Genomic DNA, 15,004 nt, shown 5'->3' with positions numbered 1-15,004 from the left:
CCATATTTGCTGATGAAAATGATCTGGCTTCTGTTCTCTTATTTAGCCAATAAAAACATTTTGATATGGGGCCAAAGCTTCACTCCATTTAGGGAACTGGGGAGCCTTGTCCAAAGATTGGCACAAACATTATTATTTAATTGATGTTGTATTTAAAGGGAGAGTAACAAATGTGGGAAAAATAACGTGTTGCCCTCATCCTTACCCCCATACCGTTCCTGCGACCTTTTATCTGATTGCTTGAGATCTCAGGAAAGTGAGAACCATTTTGAACACAAAGCAAACTCTGCTTCCCCTGTGTGTCCCAGTCGGAGAAACTCTTCCCAGTATATCCAACTTACACTATGACAGTGTGGCATGCCGGGTAACATCAGGAGTACATTCAAAGTATATTCTTCACAAATTTAGAAATAAAGTGCTGTTTTCCTTAGGGTCTTATCTCATGACCAAACAAAACCAACATTGACAAAACCAAGAGACCGACGGCCAACACTAGGTGTTTAGTATTGCAACTTCTTGTTTGTTGTGATGCCTAATATTTAAGGTTTATGTTGTCAGGACCTTGAATGGCAGTTTTCCAAAGCGTAAACCAAGAAAAATCTGTAATCATGGAGTACTTTTATCTGGGTAAACGTTTGCTCTCCCTGTTCACCTTGTTTGTTAGAATCACTGAATGAAACAGAAATTACAGTTAAAAGCATTGTTTGATTGAATACCTTGCTACCAAGCATGTCTCCTCTCATAATATCCTAAATATTGATGTGTAATGAACTAATCTAATAAAAAATGGTGTTACACTAAATGAGTTTATAGCTTAGTTTGTGGTGACTTGTTTGCCAGTAGTTGTCTATTACTTTACCTACAACACTATTCTTTTATTGAAGCCACTCTTGCTCGCATAGATAATCTTTGCTTTGCTTAATTTTTTTTTAGCTCGCCTCACACTTTCTCTAGCCAGTGGGCTGTGTGGTAAAATTAGCTGCTCAACAGCTCCCTTGTGTGCTTTCTCTAAAGAGCCTAGCCTTTTTGTTCACTGTGAAAAAATGGCTCTTTTATTTGGGAAGGGGAATGCGACTGAGTAGACTGAAGCCTTTACTATAACTATGTGCACACTAGGTCCTAAGGGCTTGGGGGAAATGTAGCATGTTCATCTACTATGTTCTTGGATTCAAATCTGTAGAAATTACCAGCTTTTGCTACGTTTATATTTTCGCCTTGAAGGAATTATCATGAACCTATTGGTGGTAATAGGATGAGAAACAAATAGTCTGGGATGAGTTCCTTAAATTATTTTTTGTGGTATTCGCATCTGATGCTGTTGCACAAATATACTGATTCTGGGGAAAAAAGGGAGAAGAAATAAATCATGTGAATCTTTTCTTATACATCAATAAATCTAAAAAGGGGTTCTTATGCTGAGAGGCTAAAATACATTTTGAAGTAAAACAAAAAAGAACAGTCCTTAAATACGTTTTTACTTTCATTAAAACATCTGCCCGTTCAGACATTTGTAGTACGATGACAATTTGATAAATGTTTTTTGTGCTCAACCAGTCGAGCTCTCTGACTGGTTGAGCAATTTTACGAGTCGTACCAAAAAAGAGCTACATCTGTCGCATTTATTTGTTAAGTGTTCAGCAATGTTTTTCAGCTTTCTTTGGGCTTGTTTTGGAAAGCCTAGTGTATATCATTCAAATCGACATTGATGGCATTTCCGTTCCATCAGTATTTCCATGGCCTTGTATCAGTGATACTTTGTTTTTTACGAATGAGCTGCATCTATAATTGAAGTTTGTTCCTTTATTCACACAAATCTCATTAACTTCGATCTTTGACCAATAGAGACAGCTGTAACATCTGCTTATTAGCACAGCACAACACACGAGTAATAGTTATGATTGAGTAAGTAGTAACTCTGTAGAAATATGTAGAATCTGTGAAATTATAGAAGGTCGAGTGAGAGAGAGACTAAACTAGATGGTATTTTCTAAATATTTCTGTGTTTTTCTATCCTTTTCCTTGGGAAACCCAGTAGCAAGGCCTGATGGCAATCTGGATATTAATGTATCAGTGAAGCTTCATTAGGTCGTCACCCTTTACACATTAAATTAAAGGTTGATCTTGCAGGCATAACCTTCCCATCTTTGATAGACTGTAAGACAAGACCTGCGAGGAACATGACCTACCATGCAAATGAATCCAGATATGACCGCAATAACCATATTTGCTTCTTGTTATAACAAGCGTGAGAGAAAGAGAGACTTTCAAAAAGGGTCATATTGGAACCCATAAAAGGGAACTCACCCTAAAAAGGTTTGAAAATCAGGCCCCCGGTTTAAATTTCCCATATCAGTACTATCAGTCCAGACTGATAACTTTATGTGATGCGAAGAAGCTTTTATAAAAAACAAGTTTGCTGCTAATAGCATAAGTGAGCTGCAAACTTGCCACCTCATGAAGGGGAATAGTAGAATACTTTATTAGATTGTTTGCAGTGTAGAGAGTTTCACAAACCACACCCAATCAACCGGAACCTCTCCAACCATCGTCCTTGGACCTCCTCCTCAGATATTTCCATGACATATCCACATGCACCCCTATATTACATATTCTGCACCCACACTATCTCCCAGACGCCACATCTCTTCCTCTGCTCACCGCGCACTCAGTCTTTCTTTACCTCTGTCTCTTTTAAAAACCTGTTTCAGCTCTCCTCCTAAACTTTATAGTATTATGAAATCTGAAAATCATCACATATTTTTTAGCTTCTTACTACTACTCGTTCTTCTCTCCACCTTTCTCTCACCCCCCGCTTTTGTTTCTTACCCTCCTAAATCTCTCCTCCTGCTCCATGACTTCTGGTTTCTTTTTCACTGGCAGCACCTTCTTTAATGACCATACTTGACTATTCATGGATTTTACAGTATTCTAAAATCTTTGCTGTACCTAATATCAGTTGTGAAAACGTATTGTTCGCTTTTTTTTACTCATGCTTAATCAATCACCATTCCTTTTTTTTTTTTAAACTGCCTCCACAAAAAACAATCTTTTGCTAAATTATTGATCAACGGAATACAATTATGTAATTCCCGAGAAGAATAAAACGTAATCTCCATCCTTCAGATCCAGTATATTCACATTTGCCTTCACAAGACTTCCTCCGAATTTCACTCAGTCTATTCTTATCACATGACCCCCATATTTCTTCAACCTTTAACACAACGTTCACTTTTTCTTCTTTACTGTCACACCTTTTGATAAAAAGAAATTTGAAACACTCTGTGTAGCCACTAAAGTGTCAGTTTGTAAAAACTCACATCAGGAATGTCACTAAAAAGAAAATTCATTGCTTCCTGGAGTATCAGAACAAAGTATATCTTGCAGAAGTGAAATGCTACTTCTGATGTAACGAAATAAGTTGTTCTTGCGACAGAATAAAGATTAAGAGAAGGGGACACATTAGCATTTTCAAGCAGCATGACCATTTCTCCTGTATGTAAAATGGGTATCTGCCCACGATCAAGTAACTTCCTAAGCCTCTGAATCTACACACAACCAGATTGATCCTGTCAGTTTCTTTGCCACTGGCCTCTGCGCTGCACACCTGAGGTCCACCACTTTTCTATTTACTCTTTCATTGTATCCTTAAAAAAACACTCACTGTTGTTTATCTAAATAATTTTTGTTTAATAAAAATTTGGTTCGGCCGAACCCTAGTTTCTGACAAAAATACTGGCTTTGCTACTATTGTTCTTACAAATTGTAACTGAATGACACTGTTCGAATTACACGATTCGGTGCCTTTTAGGATTGATTCCACATTGAAAGTTCTGTGATACTAGTACATTTCTTCAGAATGAATTCCATGTGAATGCTTGTTCCAAGGATTAAAGGTGATGCAGGCGCCGTTTCGGTGGGCTGTCTCCCATCACCCACATTGTTTTAGCTTCTTCAGCCATTGACCAAAACCAATACGGTGACAGACTTTTTTTTATAAAGAGTGTAGCGGGGAAGATGCCCACAGTGAGAGTGACAGGGGTGTATCCACATGCACATGCCTACACGTGTGGGCTTGGCTTGCAAGGCTCTTTATTACCTGCTTTGGGAAGTACTATCTGGTTCTATCACTTAGTGCAAGCATGCCCACAAGTTGGTAATAGAAGGGAACCTGCACTCTTGGAATAATGGTCACATTGAAGGTAACTTTATCCATTTTGCTCCTACCAGACCCAAATGCAAACAGGGTCTAGTTTACCAATTTCTAGCCATTAGCCAGCCATGATCCACCTGATACAGTGCTCAGTGGGTTGGAAAGAACTTATTCAGAGAAATTTATCCACGGTGGAAATAGTGTGATAAACTGAATGACAGTTATCTAACTTTCGGTAAAACTCAAGGAATTTCAAACTTAACTGCCAGATAAGGAAGGAAAAAGACATCTACGCAAGTGAAAGAAAACACACCTTTGAGCAGCGGGGAGGAGTTCTTGGAGACCCCAGTTCGAGCCAAGTGTTGATCATACCTGTTGGAGATGAATGTGGAGATTCTGCATAGCATTTTGAAAATGTCTTCATCAAACGCGTGGCATAAATCTCAAGGAAGATCTGCACTGGATAGGTGTTAAAAAATAAACACCAGGAATGAAAAGACCAGTAGAGAAATTAATGTAGACTCCAAATTTCATACTAATGGACATTCAAGATGAAGAAAAGAATCTTGGAAGAAATCTGGAAAAAGCGATTCCTGGAATACAAAAGCCATTGATTCCATTGTTCCTGGACACGCCCATCAAGCTGGGTTACTCCTTTGTGCACAGCTTAGGATCAAGTGGACTGGAAAATAGTCTTGTTTCTGACCGTCAGAGCGCTGAAGCCTTTAAAGAATTGGTGCTGTCACTGCAAGTGTGGAGAAAAAATAGATTAAAAGTGCAGGAGGACGCAGATGTCCTACTTCAGTGAATAGTAAAAGTATAACTTGTATTTGGTTTAACCCTTGGTTTGAAGCTTATTGCCTCATTTGTGCTCTCGCCATTTGCAGTTCTGATTGACTCAGTTTTGCTCTCACGCGCCTGTGGTCCTGTAAATGACTAATCAAAAAAATTTGAAGGAGAAAATGGGAAATTGATAACGTTTGCCTATGACTTTTATACATCTCGAAGCTCATTCCTAAATATGGCTTCTGCATAATTCTTTCCTGTTTGTAAGGAGATGGCATTCTGCCCACCTGATCTTTATATTGCAGTTCGAAAATTGGCTGCATATGGAATATCCTTTCTCCCCTGAGACGTGTTGAATTCCACCTCTGTTTGCCCTTTGATTTTTTTCTGTGTTTTTTACTCGCATCCGATGAAAGGCTGTGCGAAGAAACGTTTCCATAGGGAGCCTTGACAGCTAATACTACTACTACTGCACATTACTTCTATTTTTCATTTAACACACGTGTTTTCCTTTAAGTCAAGTTCTCCTGGCCCTTATTTAACTTCTTAGTGCCTCATGCATGCAAGGAGAACTTGTTAAATGATCCACTTCTGCCTTTCTTAACACCTTCAAATTTTACCCTAGTGCAGAGCTTTTTTCTGGTTCTCCTCCCTCACTTTACTACCTTCAACCCCACTCTCGCAACACGATGATCTCCTTTGTTGTAGCCGTTTTCTTTATCCCCATGTTTCTGATTTAACCCTTTCTTTAGACAACGAGTTCTCCCCTCTTCCCTTGTGTCCAAGATGCACGTTTGGTCTGAGGGACCAGGGCCTGAAAACAGGTGATTATTAACATTGGATTATTTGATTTATTCTGAAAAGTTACAGAAATGATTATCTTTTAAGTTAAACACATTGATTGATTGAATGTTATGTTTTTGTGCTAATTATCCTTTAGAACACACTGTATCCAGTGGGCAAGATGCTGAGCCCAAACCACAGAAGAAAGTTGCCCATTATGAAGCGTTACCTTGTATTGCAAAATGTCTGTTTTTTTGCTAGAATCCATTTTGGGTTTCAAGCTTCTGACCTCAAATGTCAAATTTGCTGGTGTTTGCCCTTTAAATATCAACTTTTAAAATACACCCTTTTGCTTGCATTCTAATACATTGTACTCATTTTTGAATGCCCCTTATTTGTCAGTCACATTATAGATGTGAACTTGGTATTTTCAATACCGTGCGTCTATATGCTAAGTAGTACAAAAAGGCTCTCATTATTTGGTTTCATAATCACAGAAGGACTCAAACGGTTACCACATGTTTGTTTTAATCATTTTACGCTCTCACCTCCTACAGATTATCCATTCAATGAAACTTGGCACCTATGAGCTCCCACTATTCCTCCTTCTACTGTCTGGCCAAGCAACCTTTGGAAGAATTTATGGCAAGACCGGAGGTCCCTATTATGCCTTCACATTCTTTATTTAAACAGGCAACAAAAAGAGAAACAAAAGCAAAAAATAAAAAAGATTGGATCATGAAGTACCTTTAGTAAGTAGATAATTAATAATCGGTGCCCTGTTAGAGCCACTGCATCCGAAGCTCCCCCACATTATTTTTTGCGAATAATAGTCATCAATATAATTGGCCTCATTTTAGCAACGTGCTAACAGCATAGGTATGGGATGGTCAGATATTAATGCTTAGGTCATGTGCAAGAAAGTGCTGTCATATTGTGCAGGATGTATAACTCATTTACCCTCACCGTCTGCATCTTGTTTATCATACACAGCTCCCTTCCTTCAATTTTTGAGTTGGAGAGAAACCAGGCGGTTGCAAACTATAGACGGCTGCAGACGTGTGATTATTTTCTTCTACCAGAAAAGTGTTCATCTCTGTGCTCTGGCCTGCAAGCAATTGACCTCCTTTTGTTCCAGAAGCACCCTGCAGAACAGTGGTTGATCACTGTGAAATTGGGTTCCATAATATTGCAACTGGCGTGACCGAAGAAGAAATAGCAGCATGTAGAATGATAGATCCTCAGATTATGCCAAACGATGTAGAATAATGATCTGCAGTTGAATTTATTAAAAACAAATTTGCAAATAACCTTTGATACATGCTTTAGTATTGTGCATGCAAACTGTGACCGTTTAGAAGTCGTTGACAGCCCTGTTGGCACACACAAAGAATCCATACTGCTGGTAGTAGGACAGTACTCCATACCTATGTCTGGCACACTACCAGAGTATAGAGAAAAGGCCAGCTGAGAAGAGTTTCAAAAGGACTAGCTTGAAGTAACAGAATAAAGTATTGTTTGCTTGTAAATGTGCGATAGAAAAGAAAGACAAGCAGATGTCTTTCTTTTCCCAGCAACCCTACAGATATGTGCAACCGTCATAGTGTAACATTTCCACCCAAAATGCAAAATGTCCACCCAAACACACACACACTCCCAGGTCCTAAATGAGTGAATATGAGCAATGGTGATAGAACAGTAATGGAGTATTATGACTTTTCGTCCCATTGTTTGGCAGTTTGTGGTATGGACAAGCTGCATTTGTTGGCTGAGACAATTTGACACAGATTACTTGCATTCTCATGATCCTAGGTTGGATTGGGTTTTAAGAGTGAGGCCAGAACAAGTGGCAGCAGAGCATGACCGCTGTTAAAGGACATAGTTGGTCAATCTATGTTCAAATCTTGGTAATGAAATCAGGAGAAAAAGCTGCTTCACACATGGTTAAGTATGTGGTATTGAGCGTTGACAATCATATAGATGGGGCTGTTTGAAATAAACGAAAGTAGTTTTGACAGATGCTATCAAAATACTTGATGATAAAGTCACAATAACTATGGCAATCGGCCAAAGAATGGTGATTTTGTTTTGTCAAAATAGATAAAAGTGGAGCCAGAGCCTGATTGGCCCAAGATGGCCAAGAGTCTTTGGAGTTCTGTTGCTCCTGTCTCGAGGCCGCTGACAGTCTCCGAGGTCAAGTATGATACCTGACATGGATGCTATGGGTTTATTGAGGTTGGTGGCTTGTTTGGCTGACCTGTTAGTTCCTTACATCATTGAAGGAACACAGTACATCTGGGTAGAAGTGGATTCTGAACCTACCAAAAGGGTGTTTTGAACTGAGAAACTCCAAGTGCTCCCATCTGTGAACTCTGCACGGAGAAGTGTGGGATCTTAGAGGTACAGTTCTGTATGGAGAACTAATTAGCGGAACTGAGCCTCAGGGAAGTTGGGGTGGGGCGGTAGCAAGATTTGAGGTAAAGGAGGCCTCATGGAGATCTTGGGGCAGGGCTATCTTTACAAGCTGTGTGGCTCCCCGTCACACAGTATGACAAAGACTCAGAGTCTGAGAAGGAATCCTAACGATTTCAGCAATGGCTGGCAAAAACAAAGAGGAGTATTTATCTTTAGGGCCCATGCTTCTAAGAGCACTCAGAAGAAGGAGACTGGAATCGGAGAGGCTACAGTTTCCTCTTAACATTTGGAGAGGACATGATTCTGCCTACAATTAAAGATGTCCGTAGCACAATGAACAGCATATAATAAAGGTGGCTTTCATGGAGAAGACCACGGAGAATGTGAAACATCAAGTGCCCTCAACTGAAAGATGGTTCGTGACCATGGGTCAATATGTAATGGCACCTGGAAAACAAAGCAGAAATGTGAGTAAGCAAACCAGATATAGGAATCAGAAGTTGACTATTTGTGAAGAGATGCTGAGGCTAGTAAGGTCTCATGCTGTGATTGCATAACCAATTGGAGCAGGGTAATCCAAAGCTGAAGGTGCAGTCTGTTTTCTGCAGGAGTTAGTGCTTGATGGTAATAAGAAGACTGGAAGTTTGTGTCTGAGGGCTGTACATTGACCACCTCGAGACTCAGCAGGCAGAAGAACAGGAATTGGAACAGTGTTGGTGCAGCCAACTGACTTAGAAAAGCACAAGTTGATTGTTAAACAAGTTGTCCAGAAGAACAGTAACACTGGACAGTTCCAGGGTTCATGTTTATCCAGATCTCTGTAACTACACTAAGGTGCCGGCATGATATGCAGATGGTGAAGAAGCAGCTGAGTGCCCTTAAAATGGTTGCATCATTGATCCCAATCCTGTGAGCCTCTCTTTGTGTGACAAGATGAAAACATTTGTCTTTGCGAATCCTGAGGCCGAGTGGTAATTTCTTGAGTCGAAGAAAAATTCCCTGTAGCCAATTGAATGATTATTCCTGGTTCTATATTGTTTCTTATGCTCTGGGGGTTAATATGCCAGGAATGGACCTAGTTCAGAGTTTTACTGTGTGCGTTTGAGTACTGTAGGACTGATCTATAATGCAGATGTGTTCGTTATTTTGTTCCTTCTCTTCTTTCCTTCGCATCCCTCCTCCTCCCCATGACTAGTACTGGGTGAACAGTCACGCACTGTGGAAGGTTATTGTGACTGATGTTCTTTTAAAGTTGTGCTGTTTTCTTGTGCCGTTTGCATGGGTGAGCTCAACCTGAGTAGATTAACGTTGATTATATGTGAAGTGGAACAGTTATTTTTCTCTTCCCAGTATGTTCTTATTCTTTCCAATAAAAATGTACATCTACAATAAAGGACTCTAAAAAGGGGTCAGACTGGATGTAAAAAGTGTGAGAGGACATATTGACTGTACTAGACACTATGAGACACCACTCAAATCCACAAAAAAGAGACAGAATTTAACACATAAATATCTTTTCACACACAATATGGGAATACGACAGCAGTAGCCATGATAGAAACATTTCAAACACAAATATAACAAATATAACATTAGAGAATACATCACACACACATACATTTGAAACATTAAGAACACATTTGACATCACACATCCAGTACAGCTCAGGCATGCCACTTACCCAATAAATCTTAAGTCCAGGTTGTCTACATGCCGGCCATTGGGATAGTTACTAACCTGGGGAAAGAATAATTGATGAGTAAAGCCATCCAGCAGATGAAAAAGGAAAAGTCTCTAGTCTGGTGTACGGATCATGTGTTGTACTGCAATCATATAAGATACTACACACAAATGAGGCATAAAGAGTATTAAGACCATAGACATCAATAAAATACAACTAATAAAGTCAATGAGAAAAATAATGCAAAAAAACATACTTTTTAGAAAAAAATACAAATCAATTTTAATCGTTACAGTTGAAAATACATATCCATTGTAAAATATTAAAAAGTGTTAAAACCAATCCATTGTTGCTACATTCTCTTGTTGACCATCTGACAAAAGAACTACACAAAAGTCCTCCAGCCACACTTCTCCAACGTACCACCCAGTGCATAACCGAACATATCGCCCATCATAATCTGACTCAGATTTCAAACTGCCCTCAAAAACCTTGAAAATGTGTGGATGTGCCACTGACTGCACTATGATCTACAAATGATACACTTTTCTCTAACCAAATGTCAGTAACAACATTTGGTGAGACCTTATAAAAGTCTTGAAATTCTCAGAGCTGAAATGCATGATCACCCAGAACAGCATCTTGTAGCAATGAACAAAACAAGGAAGAAATCCTTGACAGAATAAATGAATTTGGAAAGCTCTCTTGAAGCAGGAAAAGTTAGAGATCTAGCGTAACTGTACAGGCACATGATTGCAAAACTTTGGGATGAGCCTGCAGGATCTTAAAGGGCATTGCCAAGGGACTGTATTGATCAAATGCTCCTTGAGAAAACCCTTGTGCTTTAAATTAAATATGCAACTTCATGGGGAGCAGTGTAAAGAGCGATGTGCAGCAGAGACCCGTAGGCTGGCTGCACTGCCTTGTTTTGATGCCTCTGAAGCTACCTAATTAAGGTGTTTGGCAGACCAAGGTAGGCCGCAATCCCATAGGTGAGGGGCGATAAAGCTACTAACCACACTTTGGCCATGTATCTTCCTGACAATGAAAGGGAGGATCTTTTAAAGAATTGGTACCATAAGGAAATATCAGGAAACACGATGTTCTGACTTTCTGAAACCGTATGCTGCAGTTCAGATCCTCATTGAGCATGTTTAGGTTTTTGCAGACAAGACAGGGACTAAGAAAGAGCCTACAATATAATGCCAGAAATCTTATTTTGAGGCATTTTCCTTTGTTCATCCATTTTATCTTGCCAGTTTTAATTTTCACACCTGACATTTCCTAAAACGTCTGTGCCTGTCTCCAGTGTCAGAAAGTAAGGGAGCCCTTTTTTCCATAATTGTCTATGATGTGTAGTACCTTGCTGGCATCTGCATACCCAATATTCTGTTACTGGTCCAGAGAGAACACCCAAACTCACCTTCACTGGGGTTCAGTTAGTTCCTGCTATGTTTCTTGTTGGGTGGGGCAGCAATGAAACAATGCGAGTGTGGTGTAGGCATCGTGTTAGAGCCCAGCCATAATTTCTTTTCTTGGATTCACTTGTTCCACCCTCAATTCCCTGAGCTCTAGACTGGACTGTCCTATATTCATTTGGAGCAAAAAGAAGTGAATGGCAGCAGGTATGGACTGGCATTTTCACACATGGGATTGACCTTTGGTTTTATTGCTTTTTTCAAAGAGTTCTGCCTTTACTACTTTGGGGCCTTAGATTCATGATTGAGATTCTATGGAGTACATGCTTAAGTAAAACTGAGATGACTTTGGATAATTGCTTTTAAAACCCATCTCCTCCTTCATCTCTGACTTCAGGTCATAATTCTTTAATGTACGAATGTACGTTATTGGAACCCATTTGGGTGCCTCCGCATACATTCTTTTCCTACCCAGTACGCTATGAGATTGGTCTGTATCCTGCCTTTGTCAGGGGTCTTCCACTGTTATACGTAGTGAGCATGCCCACTGTGTAATACCGCTCATATATTTTGTTTGCCGGCTTATGTAAGAAAGTAAGAGATTGGTTCAGTGAGCTTCTATTGGTACACTTTCTTCCAGAAGCAGGTCAATCTTACACCACTCTATCTGGATCTTCTAGAAGAACACTGCATGTTGGAAAGCATCTAAAGTTTGAAAAGAAGAAACAAAGGCCCTCACTTAAAGCAAAAAATACCTTATTTCTTGTTTCCAGAACTACTGATAATTAGTCAGATCTAGTCTTAAGATAAAGTGTACTCAAAAAAACTCTCTTGGATTTGAATTTTAAGGGGTGTCTCTTAAACAGCCTACTTGTGATCCCTCGCGCTTGGATTGAATGGCTGGCTGCTCCTGCTAGCCTTTATGGAAAGGCTCGCAGGAGTTTATGTTTAAAGATTAGACTTACTCTGATGCACTGTCCTTTGTTTGTTCTGTCAAAGCAACACAGATTTAGGGTAGCAATCCGATCTTGCTTGGGCAACACTTCAAATTATTTCTGGAAGGACCTTCAACAGCATTAAATGAATGAACTTTGTCCTTTTATGGGGCCTTATTATCTCTGTCACCAGAGTTGCCTCATGGAACTTGGTAAGCGATGTACAGGGCCTCAGAAACAAAGCCGGTAAAGCTTCTCTTGGTGATCCACGGGATTGATAGGCACAGCAGCTTTGACGTCCAGTCGAGGTTTCAGGGAATTACCTCAGGATTCTTGTATTTACTATTAAGACCTCATGGAATCATCTGTCCTCATTTATCTAAATTTCTATGCTTTGTATGAGCCAGTCTTATAAACCTACCCACTTATGGCAAATATAAAATTTTCTTGTGGCTTACAAGTCTTACTTTAATAAATTAGCTTCAATTTGATTGGTTAGTAAAGTTAAATTACTGAAAACTGGACTAGTGTTATGAAAAATGGGACACTATAAATATGGTAAAATGGAGGCCACGGTGTTGCCATGGGTTTTTTTGAGTAAAAGGTAAGGTCAGGGCATGGAAAAATGTAATGCATGGAAAATGCTCACATGTAACTTCACCATGCGTACTAAACATATTTAAAGTGATGGATTCATAAATATATGTACTTCTGACAGGAGCAAATGTGGATGGAGTTTTAAACCGTCGCCTCCTTAGAATTTGAATTCCTAATAGCCAAAAACAGGTGGCAAATGTTTCTTCCCCTCATGCTTTATTGATTCTTTGCCCACATAGGCTACACTGTCTTTTCCCAGTAATACTACACTGATTATTCTACCACCAGCGGCTGTAAATGGTTATGTCTCTTCGACTCTTCTGGTTCTCTACCTTTCAGGCTTCACCGTTCTCCTTCTGTTCAGGATGCCATTGATTGTACTTCTTGTGTTGCACTGCTGCGCTGCCCCACAAGATACCACTATTTTAGTTCCTTCATAGACAAGTGCATCTGTCGCTCAGTATCCAATGGTCCTCCTTCTCCAAAGGTGCCAGCGTCTCTCTGCCACCACTGGCTGTGAGTCTACTCCTACGATCTAAAATTCTTCTTTACCCTCTCCGACTAGTTGTTTTTGAAACCTTAGAGAGGTTTGGTGGACTAAGGTTTGAAGTAAACAAGATGACCCTAAAGCTGCAAATGCTTGGGGTCCTTTGCCACTCGTAGACTCGGGAGAAAGGTGCTCGTGTGCTTGCACATGGGGCTGTTAAACATACATAGCTACTATCAGCCTGATTCACAAAGGCAACTTACACTTTTGGGCATGTTTACAGTTTGGAGTACGTTTACTGCTTGCAGTAGTCACAAACTCTGAGTGTAAACTTACTACATAAGAGTAAGTTACATGTCTCCACCCCCAGAGTAAAGCAATTGACTTACTTTTGTGTGAGTGGATGGCATTGCTCCCTAAACCCTTCCATCACCCTACCTAAACCCCTTATACCCCTCCCATATCCCATCTCCTTTAGGATTAAGTCTGTCCTTTTTCCCCACTCACTCACCTGCGTCCCTCCCACATTTACTGCCAAAACCTATACTTAGCGTGTACGGAGACTCCCCATTTGGGGCACAGTACTCCACACACATAAGTATAGGAACAACTTACGTTTTGGAATAAGCGCACCGCAAAGTGCAGTTTGTCCATCAGGGCCTATATCTTTATGACCTGTGTGTGGATCCCCGACACGCATGTACGTGCGGATGCATGTATATGCAAATGCAGCTGTATGACCTTTTGCAGTTGTGTGTGTAGACACCATGCGGATAAGGGCTAACGGAAGGTGTCAAGAGGTGAACAGGCACAAGCAGTTATAGCCTTGTATGCAACTTGTGAAATGCAAACATAACCAGACAAATCAGTGTTCTAGCTAAAATCTAAATTACGTGCCCGAGTCATAAATGGCAGACAAATCAGAGGCTAGTGACATTCACGAACCTTATGACTCACTTTACTTCTGCAAAAAAATCTTTGTCTTTGTTATTAAGTTAGCATGAAATTATGCTTCCTTCCTTTCTTTAAATCTTTGGTAAGGCTTGGCAGTACAAGCAAACAGGAAAAGTAAAATTCAGAGAATTGGTAAGTCTAGAAAACTGGTGTGAAATTTTTTACTTTTAAATACCTGCAGTGAGACAGTTTTAAAGTGCTAGAATAACTAAGTTCAATCATTATATTTTGTACTTAGTTAGTATACGAAGTGTTTGCAGCACTTCACTTACAGAATGTGTTTTGGGGATAACCGCCCCAATTCTAAAATGTTTAAAAGTTCAAAGGAGAATTCCTCTTTGCGTTGTTTGTTGTCAGTTAATCAAGATATTTAAAAAAACAAGCGGGGCAAAAACTCTGTTTGCATTTTAATGTACTTTTCATTGGTCATTTGTTTTAGCATCTATCACTTCATGATTCCAAGATCACATTGTAGCACCTCATTGAAGACTCAAATTTCACTAGCCTTTAAAACTGTGCTCTCCTAAAGGCCACAGTTCCACTCATTCATTGTAACAAGGATAAGCTGTGGGCTATATATTTCAAATCTAAAGTAACTAAAGTTTGACTCATGGCTCTCCTGAAAGGGGTCTTTTCCACGATAGAATTGTGAATGATATCACACACTGTCATTGGAAATTCGAATTCCTCAATTTGCCATGATCTTATTTTCAGCATAGCACAGGAAGAGGTACTGAGAGCCAGAGGGTTTCATGTCGCATTGCAATGCAAGATTGATGGAAAGTTGGCCCTCAAAAG

General features: G+C 39.8%; 1 protein-coding gene across 4 annotated transcripts in view; it reads left to right on the top strand.

The window, feature by feature from the left end:
* Nucleotides 1-15,004, top strand: part of NT5C2 (5'-nucleotidase, cytosolic II) — a 542,012-nt gene that overhangs the window by 309,558 nt on the left and 217,450 nt on the right. For 2 of the 4 annotated variants that reach the window (XM_085606643.1, XM_085606637.1), the window contains one exon: nt 5,689-5,760. The exons of the other annotated variants lie outside the window; for them this stretch is intronic. In XM_085606643.1, coding sequence (XP_085462769.1) covers nt 5,689-5,760 — 72 coding nt within the window. The remainder of the gene's footprint in view (nt 1-5,688; nt 5,761-15,004) is intronic. 4 annotated transcript variants of the gene reach the window in all.

The sequence above is a fragment of the Triturus cristatus genome, chromosome 1_2, assembly GCF_964204655.1.
Source record: "Triturus cristatus chromosome 1_2, aTriCri1.1, whole genome shotgun sequence".
Lineage (NCBI taxonomy): Eukaryota > Metazoa > Chordata > Amphibia > Caudata > Salamandridae > Triturus > Triturus cristatus.
Note: the sequence above shows the minus strand (reverse complement) of the source record. Positions and strands in the feature narration are given on the sequence as shown.